Source organism: Gymnoscopelus braueri (genome assembly GCF_963280865.1).
Source record: "Gymnoscopelus braueri genome assembly, chromosome: 10".
NCBI classification, from domain to species: Eukaryota; Metazoa; Chordata; class Actinopteri; order Myctophiformes; family Myctophidae; genus Gymnoscopelus; species Gymnoscopelus braueri.
In genome coordinates this window covers 8,273,146-8,283,583 of record NC_137611.1, presented here as the reverse complement: position 1 = coordinate 8,283,583, position 10,438 = coordinate 8,273,146, and the positions used below count along the sequence as shown (strand labels likewise).

Sequence of the window (10,438 nt, the reverse complement as noted above, 5' to 3'; positions counted from 1 at the left end):
GGTCTCCATGTCTCTTTAATAAAGAGAACATTTATTTTCAGGTGGGTGGAAAAATGTCAACCAATCAGGACTTATCTGTTTCAATATTGTAGTGATCCAGTTCCAATGTTGTCTGCTCATTCCTTTGAGTTATCACTTCCAATTTCACTTGTTTATTCTATATCCTGTGTGAGTTCTTTCTCCTGATTGGATAAAAATGGTATCCAGAGCTGGAAATGTATTTTATGTGTATTAAAGAGCTCGAGAGACGGGGAGACCCCGACCCCTGTTATTGAACAAACACTCTATAGCAATGATTACTATTACAATATCACAAAAAATGTTTTGGAAAATAGCTACAAGTTGTTGATGGGCTTGTCGATCGGCTTTTTCAAATAGTAGATATACAGTATATTGCCTTTGTATATATACGTGGCCTGGTGAAATATTATGAAATCTTGTAATATGTGATCCCGTCACAGATTGAGAGTGTTGTGCACTGTAGTGGGCACAGTGATCTGATGACTGGTGACTTTGATGACACATGCAGTGTGTGTGAAGCATTAGACTTTGACTTTATGAATACTTTAACAGTTTTCAGTTTGAGTGCTTATTTACTGTAAGGGAAAACATCTAGGGCAGTTTTGTGTTTGATACTATTACATGTGAGGCCATTTTGTCCATTGTTGTTCGGTAGGAGACCTGACCCTTGATGCCTTTTGGCCTGATGGCTAATAACTGACAACATTATTTCTGAACTGAACAACTGAAGGATTTTAGTCCGAGGACAGATGCCTTTTACTGTGAGAAATGAGAACTCACATTTCTTTTTGGAGAGAATTTTATTGATTATCAACAGAAAAAGGGATAAACATTTTGTCATCATTACGATAACACTCAGATATAAATGATATATGAGTTGAATAAAATAGATTTCCACCATATTGGTGCTGTTGTAACTTAGATAGTATGTTATAGACAGATGCCAGGTCATTGCTGACCTGTTATCCTATAGTGTGTATAGTTTCAATGTACAGGCTGATGATAGGTTCTTGGTTTATATGTATTAGTTATTATTAGATTATTGGTTTACTTGTGTATTACTCTATTATTAGATTACTATTCCTAGGCATTTGATGTATTATCTTGTGTTCTCCTTGCTTACTGTAAATCGCTCTGGATTAAGAGTGTCTGCTAAATGCCTAAATTGTAAATTGTTTAAAGACATATTATAGATTAGTGCAGTAATATACCGTATAACTGTCACATCAAGATAATAGAATCAAGCAGTATTTAAGGAGAGAGGGCGAGTGCTCGTTTTCACTTTCGACTGAATTATGACTGGATATGTATGAAGTCTATTACTGTATGACTTTTTACATCACTTGAAAAGAAGGTATGATTGCTGACAGTGAGGCCTTGATGATCATGAGGCATGTAATGCCTGAGTGAGCCACCAGGTGAGCGAGTACCCACACTGAGCAGCCATCCACAGTCTGAGTTGGTGAGCTGTGGTGGTAGACATAATAGTCATCACCTGTTTAAAGTACAGGATGTTGAGTTAAACAAAACGAGCACTCCTCCATCCCGACTCGACCAGATTTCTCCTTCTGAAATAATTCCTCAGTTTACACTTTTACCAGTAAATCTATACATTTTCCAATTTACCTCATTTACAACAACATACTATATGCTGATGTGCCGTGGCAGTCCTGTCACTCTTGGTTCAATAAAACCCTAAAGTCCAGTTTATAGACGACATACACAGAAATTACCGTTCACCTGAGCAGGGCATCTTTATTGACAAACAAGAGAGATTCCCTCTATAATATGTGAATAAAAGAACAGCAAATTAATGATATTAAAACAATACGACCTGATATATCACGAAGGCAATTCGCTCCACATCAAAGTCTGCATGCAAACAAGCGTTCAGTTGAGCGCCTGGAGAATTCTGAAGTTCATATCTATTACATTCAGTATATCAAAGCTGTGGCTATCAAGGCCTGCCTTCTGACTAGCACTACCTCAGTGCTCCACACTCTATAAGTAACGGTTGACGGCCCAAGGTTCCACAATGGACCATCAATGCACAACCAAATATTCACTCAAAAAACATTGAGCAAAAGAAACATAATAAAATGACTTTTGAATTTAGTAAGAAAGAATCATATAAGTGATTGGTGTGCCCCTGTTGCAAGTATTATCCTGTGTTTATGTATTGTATTTAGTTGAACGCTTTGTATTTTACTGCTGTCTTGGCCCAGGTCTCTCTTGGAAAAGTTGTTTTCATCTCAATGGGACCACCTGATTAACTAAATGTAAAAAAGTGATAATGTGGTGACAGACTCTTACCATGCACCTAATAATATATTTAAAAGGTATGTATTTCAAGGTTATTAAAGCTCCTACCGAATAAACAAACAATTAATGTGCTTTTCATCATTTGCGTTTTCCTGTTGTTCATGTTGTTATGATCATGAACAACAAGCTTTATTTGTGCATTTACAATTGATGATTATTCAGATCAATCTATCTACGTTTGTTTTTCTCACTGACATGGCAGCCTTCATCAGAACATTGTGGGCATCAGTTGCCAGCTCGTCCAGACATTTGTTCAACAAATAGCGTGTGGATGCAAAGGACAATCCCCCTACTATAGCGTCACCTATGATAGGGATCAGGCTGAGTAGAAACTCAGCACTACCTCCCAAAACACGTGCAGTGGTACTAAGTTGTGCTATAACCCATTCGAGAGTAAACTTCACGTGTCCTGTGTATTTCATTTCCGCCTTCAGCTCCTCCACTGACACATCTGATATCTTTGCAAGTTTCTGCAGGCTCTCATCATTAAGGCCGAAAACCGTATAATACTTCTTTATCTCCTTCAACAAAATGCTCGCATCCACAGAGAATGAGAGGCCTGGCCATGGCACTGTAGCCACAAAACCAGACAGCAATGCCACCTTCCAGATGTCTGCCTTCAGAGCTTTCTTCTTCTTCTGGTGGATCTTCATGGTAATGTTGTGCAGGGCTAGGAGCAGTACATGTCTCTTCTGCTCAGGGAGCTCCTTTTCTATGGCGTCATGAAGCCGGTTGAAGTCGTAGAGACCAAGGTCAAAGCAGGAGATCAGAAAGGCATCAGGAGCTGCTACATGCATTTTTTCGAGCCCTAAAAAATAAAGTTTATATTTACAAGACTACCATTGAATTTTGGGGCCTCTTTATAAAAGTTAATATCTTAATATTCATGCCAAATATCTCGATAACAATATGATATACAATTAGATGGGTTAACACTTGTTATTTGATATTTTCAGTGTAGCAACAGTGAAAAATAGGCATTCTTCAAAAATAGCATATTACATATCTGATATCTCGATGATTCAAAATGGTTGTACTCTAATTTACAGTATGCTAATAAGACATAACAAGATATACTTTGCATCAAATTAGACAATAACTAGAAATATCTTCTTTTAGACAGTAAACAAACAGACTTATACCCTAATTGTACACAATAATTCCTACATTATAGTCTATTAATGAACCCATAAGACATGCCAAGGCTCATGATTTGTGTTGTTAAAATATTGCACATTTTTAATATTTTTTAAAAGTTGTTGACTGGCTTGTTCGGCCTAAGCTTGTAGATCGTCTTTTTTCAAATAGTAGATATACAGTATATTGCCTGTATTATTGTGGCCTGGTGAAATCTTGTAATATGTGATCCCGTCACAGATTGACAGTGTTGTGTAGTGGACACAGTGATCTGATGACTGATGACTTTGGAAGTCATGCAGTGTGTGAGAGGCATTAGACTTTGAGTTTATGAATACCTTATTAACAGCAGTTTTGTGTAAGATACAATTGTATTTAATGGCATTAGATACTATTGTATGCCATGTGAGGCCATTTCGTCCATTGACGTTCGGTAGGAGACCTGAGATGCCTTTTACTGAGAAATGAGAACTCACATTTCTTTTTGGAGAGAATTTTATTGATTATCAACAGAAAAAGGGATAAACATTTTGTCATCATTACAATAACACCCAGATATAAACGAAAGTTAAACAAAATAGATTCCCCCCATATTGCAGTATATTGCATAGTAATATACAGTATTTGTCTCTACCCGTGGCCGGGTAGAGTGAACTGGAAAACCGCAAGGTTCCCAGTTCGATCCCGGGCTGGGGCGCTCCCCCAGAGTTAGTGTCGAAGTGTCCTTGAGCAAGACGCTGAACCCCTAATTGCTCCCGATGAGCAGGTTGGTGCCTTGCATGGTTTCCTCCGCCATCGGTGTATGAATGTGTGTGTGAGTGGGTGAATGGCACAATCAATGTAAAGCGCTTTGGATAAAAGCGCTATATAAATGCACCATTTACCATTTGTCATATAATAGAGTCAACAGTAGGCTATTTAAGCAAGTAGATAGAAGACAAATACATTTATCAGTCTGTTCTGGATGGGTGTGGCCATTGCAAGAACTATTGGCCCATCAGCATTAACCAATCAGTCAATTTCCCAGGTGGCAGTTAGTGCTTGTTTTTTTCACTTTCCACTGAATTATGACTGGATATGTATGAAGTATTATGAATTTTTACATCACTTGAAAAGAATATAGTCCTGACAGTGAGGCCTTGATGATCATGAGGCATGTAATGCCTGAGTGAGCCACCAGGTGAGCGAGTACCCACACTGAGCAGCCATCCACAGTCTGAGTTGGTGAGCCGTGGGACAGAATATTCATCACCTGTTTAAAGATTACAGGATGTTGAGTTAAACAAAACGAACACTCCTCCATCCCGACACAACCAGATTTCTCCCTCTGAAATCATTTCCCAGTCCGTTGATACATCTATACGGTACATATGCTGTGAATTATGTAGATTTCCTGTGCCACAGATTTACACTTGTACCAGTAAATCTATACATTTTCCAATTTACCTCATTTACAACAACATACTATGCACAATCAAAATATTCACTCATTGTACACTCAAGTCAGTACCTATTTTGGCCTGTCAAACTACTCAAGCTACAACATGTGTATGTGATTTAAAGTTCCTCTTACTACAGTGTTACAGTATTGTTTTGAGTATCACATTTTTTCAAAACTTTGCATCTTGTTGATCTCTTGGTAAAGTAATATTCTGTGTCCCTTCAAGGCAAGCCAAGGCATGTGTATAGCACATTGCAACAATACAATTAAATGTGCTTTACAAAAAACATTAAGCAAAAGAAAATGACTTTTGAATTCAGTAAGAATCATATAAGTGATTGGTGTGCCCCTGTTGCAAGTATTATCCTGTGTTTATGTATTACATTTAGTTGAAAGCTTTGCATTTTACTGCTGTCTTGGCCCAGGTCTCTCTTGGAAAATATGTTTTCATCTCAATGGGACCACCTTAACTAAATGTAAAAAAGTGATAATGTGGTGACAGGCTCTTACCATGGACCTAATTGTATTTTAAGGTTATTGAAGCTCCCCCTAACCGAATAAACTAACAATGAATGTGCTTTTCATCATATAGCGTTTCCTGTTCATGTTGTTACAATCATGAACAACAAGCTTATTTGTGCATTTACAAGTGTTGATTAATCAGATCAATCAATCTATCTATGTTTGTTTTTCTCACTGACAGCCAGCATTTTCACACTGCGGTAGACACTGCCCTCATCAGAACATTGTGGGCATCAGTTGCCAGCTGATCAAGATATTTGTTCAACAAAGAGCGTGTGGTGTAAAAGGACATTCCCGCTGCTATACCGGAACCTATGAAAGGGACTAGGCTGAATAAATACTCAGCAGAATTTTCCACAACTTCAATACTTGCGGTGGTAATAAGTTGTGCTATAACCGATTTGAGAGTAAACTTCATGTGTTGTGTGTATTTCATTTCAGCCTTCAGCTCCATCACTGACACATCTGATATCTCTGCAAGTTTCTGCAGGCTCTCATCATCAAGGCCGAAAGCTGTATAATACTTCTTTATCTCCTTCAGCAAAATGCCGACATCCACAGCGATTGAGAGGCCTGGAAATGGCACTGCAGCCACAATACCATACAGGAAAGCCACCATCCTGATGTCTCCCTGCAGGGCTGTTTTCTTCTTCTTGTGGATCTTCATGGTAATGTTGGGCAGGGCTAATAGCAGCAATTGTCTCTTATGCTTAGGGAGCTCCTTGTCTATGGCGTCATGAAGCCGGTTGAAGTCGTAGAGACCAAGCTCAAAGCAGGAGATCAGAAAGACATCAGGAGCTACTGCATTGTTTTTTTCAAGCCCTAAAAAATCAAATTAAACCAAATTATTTTTAAATTAACAGTTGATGTATATTACTCAATACATTTACAAGACTACTATTTACAAAAGTTCATATCTCAATATTCATGGCAAATATCTCAATAACGATACAATATATGATTTGATGGGTTCACATTTGTTATTTGATATTTTAAGTGTAGCAGCAAGTAAAGCTAAGCAATAAAAATAAAAAAAAGAACAGCATTAAGTCAGTATCATTCTTATTTTTGAATTACAATTGGGTTCACACTTGTTATTTGATATTTTGAGTGTAGCAACAGTCAAAAATAGCATATTACATATCTGATATCTCGATGATTCAAAATGGTTGTACTCTAATTTACAGTATGCTAATAAGTCAGCTGTTTATTAGCGTTTTTGTTTTCGCTGGCTCCCGGGTTGCCAAAGAATGTGCGCATATCCCCCCACGGGTATGGTCTAGTTAATAGTAATTCATGAATTGAATGACAACCTTTTATCATTGATAATACTTTCCAGCAAATTGGGACAAAACTATAAAAATGCTTTGGCCTCCAATGTTTATTTTTGTTTTCTTTCAAATTGATGGAGGCATACGGGTCTGACTTAAAAATATTACTGAAAAACAATTTCCCATCTTTGTAGCTCGTTCAGTTCTCTGGTTATTATGACACTCTTATGAGAAACATGAGGCTCTCATTTGATGTGGGATATTAGTTGGACAAACCAAAAGAAGCCTAATCTCTAAATCAAATAATAGGCTATAAAAACTCTTAATTTGAGATTGCATGAGATCTTAGTTTTCTTTATTAACATTTTCAACATCCGGCTGCCATATTTTAATGATTTTGAGACAAATTAATTTAACTCGACTCCAATTAATAGTAATTCATATTTACCATTTGAGTACATATATACCTGCATTCCTCCATCCGCATTTACTCAAATGTTTTATGTTTATAATGTAACAGTGAAACAGTCTACCTTGAGTCCATATTTATAACATAATATGCCTATATCAGTGACCTATGGAGTGGTGCATATCAGATAAGATAAGATACTGTATACATTTATTTAATAATTGATACAGCATTGATGTGGATTGTTTTATTTAAGTAATCTCTTCATTGTAACCTCATTGCAACCTGGTCAGAGTAGCTACACCAGGCTACAGTACAGTACAGCTGTAAAAAAAACAAAAACATTATGTAACTAAAAATTCTTGTTGCGAAAGGACCTAATTGTAAAGTAGTCTGGCATGTCTACCAAATTCATGCAGTTTTAACATAATTCAGCACTATGAGTTTCAAGTTTCAATTCAATTGTACAATGTGTGGCCCTTCACTCAATTTATTGAAGTCTGGTGTAGGGAAAAGCTAAGGATATACTTCATTGACACCGGTCAATGAAGAATATAATTTTAAGTGGTTAAAACTCATTCAGGAGAATTGTGAAAAATATATAATAATAATAATAATAATAATAATAATATTAATAATAAGGGTAATAATAATAATAACTAGAAAAAGTGCTCCTCGGAGCACAAGTCTCCGCCAGGTCAGGTAGGTTATTATGGCCTCCTGGTGGCGCTATAATAGGCCAATGTGAAAAGGGTGCCATTTATTCCTAGGCCGTGCACGGCAATCAGACACTGCATGTATGATTTGAGGCATTTTGTTCAAAAAAAATGTTTTGCTAAATTTGACCTGCTGGTGGCGCTATAACAGGCCAATGTTAAAAGGGTGGCATTTGTTCCTAAAAGTAGTGCAAATGTGCATTCAAGGTTTCAGCGCAATCGGACGCTGCGTTCATGATTTGTGGCATTTTGTTCAAAACGGGCCACTCCTGCAAACATTACATGTCAATGTTAGCCAATCAGGATGGAATATGAAAAATCAAACAGATCCGTCTTGATCACATGACTATAGAGATCATGTGTACCGATTTGCGTGAAATTTTGATCAAATCTGAAGGCTTAATATCAAAAAATGTGTTTTACATAAGTCTGCCTCCTGGTGGCGCTATAAAAGGCAAATGTGAAAAATGCAGGGCAAAGGTTTTTCCATGGCCTCTAGAGAGTGTGCATACAAAGTTTTACACTGATCGGTGCAGTTATAGGTAAAAACACGAATCGGCCTGTTACAGCGCCACCATGAGGCTGATTTTAACATTTTCAAATTGCATTTTTTCCTCTGCCTAATGGGAATGTGTGTGCAAAATTTCACGGAAATTGCATGCTGTGTTCATGATTTGAGGCATTTTGTTCGAAACAGAGTACTCCTGCAAACTTTGAAAGACAATTTTTGCCAATCAGGATGGAATATGAAAAATCGGAAATGAGCCGTTTCTTTTAATGACTATAGAGATACTGTGTACCGATTTGGGGGATTTTTGGCCGAAATCTGTAGGAGTACTGTTCAAAAATGGGTTTTGCACAAATCGGCCTCCTGGTGGCGCTATAAAAGGCCCATGTGAAAAATTTGGAGCAGAGGTTCTGCTCTGGCACCCAGGGAGTGTGTGTGTACAGTTTCTCTGCGATCAAGACAACGGTGCCGGAGATTAGCTGTACACAAAATGACAGAATGACGGACGGACACACGGACACACACACGGACACACGGACGGACGGACAGGGGCGAAAACATACTCTCGCCAGGCCGAACAATAATAATAATAATAATAATAATAATAATATGATCAGAACGATGTTCCTTAATTTTACTCCTGTGTGTTTAGTTGACATCTGTGGAGATTATAATTATATTTAAAAAAAAATAGAAATGGAACAAAGAAAACAAATCTGAATATATTAACCCTGGCATATCTATTTTGGGCTCACAAGTTTATGTTTATTATGAGCTTTTACATCAGCTATTTTAAAATAGCCAAAGTATAAATTAGGGCTAAAGTAAAGTGGCACCTTAAAAATAGATTAATAACTACATTTTCTATACTTCTAAAAGTGAGTTTTTATTTTTGGCAAATTATAAATATACATATAATGCCCAACAAGTTGTGATATGATAGTGATTTGATCACAATATGCTCTTGTAATCATTCTCGCATAAATAGTGTTCCTCTACACCTGCGAAGTGTGGAAGAGCACTATATTTTTAATTGCTATTTGAAATGTGAAGAGCATTTGAAAAGATTAGAGTACTCGTGCTAGTGTAATTTAAGAGAACAAGAGTTAAACAGTCAAACCTTTGATGCATTCTTGTCGGATGGCTTCCAGTGTCTTTTCCTCGTTGAATGTTTTTGGCTTGCTTCTCTTCTCATTCGTAATGTTGTTATCAATCTGACTGCGTAAAAAGTAGAACTTCTTTTTCATTTTCTGAATCTCACTGGCCAGCAGAACATGACATTCTCTGAAGCGTCCCGATGCGACAATGATGAAGAAATCATAGCGTTCAAATTGAACAGCCTTAAGGTATTGGTCTGCTTTGAATAAAGGAGTACCAATACCAGGGAGATCCCACAATGTGACATTTGGGTATTTAGGGCAGGGATATCCTTTCGTCTCTTTGGTGGTCTCCACAACGCCAGTTGGGGCAGAGTTGGGCCCTTCAGCCCCCAAACCTCGGAAGGCATTGACGAATGTTGACTTTCCAGAGCCTGACTCCCCTGTGACAGCGATGTTCAGCTGCACATTGTCCAGCTGTGTTAAGTAATCCTGAATCTTGCCCACTGCTGAGGCCATGGACTGATTCCCCAGCAGGTCTGCCAGGTCTGTCATGGCTTGTACTTCATCCGCATCAATCACGCAAAAGGCTTCTTCAGCCATCTTGACAATAATAATAGTGGAGAAAAAAAAAGAAAAGGAAGAAGAAACTATATTGAATAATAAAGAACGAAAAGGAATAGATGGAAGGCAAATAATTGTTGCAGTTTTTGCCCTTGTGGAGGTGCAACCAGACTGGAGACAGAAGATTGGTTCAATGTTATTCTGTTAAGTCAAGATGTGCTAGAAAACAACTCTGAGGCTTGCTTTAGGTTTTTGGAGTGGTACCAGTCTCACTTCTCCTTACTGGAGGGGCAGTCCTTCATGGTTCCACCCCCTACAGCCTTAAGCATCTAGGGCTGTTTCTACTGGTTTCCACAAACAATACAGTGGAAAAAGCACATAGTGATCACGTCTGTCCAGTTCAAATTGATCACTAAGTGATACGTGATAT

The 10,438-nt window shown here is 37.8% G+C and overlaps 1 protein-coding gene across 1 annotated transcript; it reads right to left on the bottom strand.

Annotated features, from left to right (window-relative positions):
- Positions 1-1,405: 1,405 nt before the first annotated feature.
- Positions 1,406-10,047, bottom strand: LOC308092854 (interferon-inducible GTPase 1-like; the record flags this gene model as incomplete). The annotated part of the gene is made up of 5 exons (XM_080438952.1): positions 1,406-1,516; positions 2,535-3,151; positions 4,673-4,732; positions 5,813-6,265; positions 9,468-10,047. The coding sequence occupies 5 exons, from the start codon at positions 10,045-10,047 to the stop codon at positions 1,406-1,408; spliced, it is 1,821 nt and encodes a 606-aa protein (XP_080295078.1).
- Between the last annotated feature and the right edge of the window lie 391 nt (positions 10,048-10,438).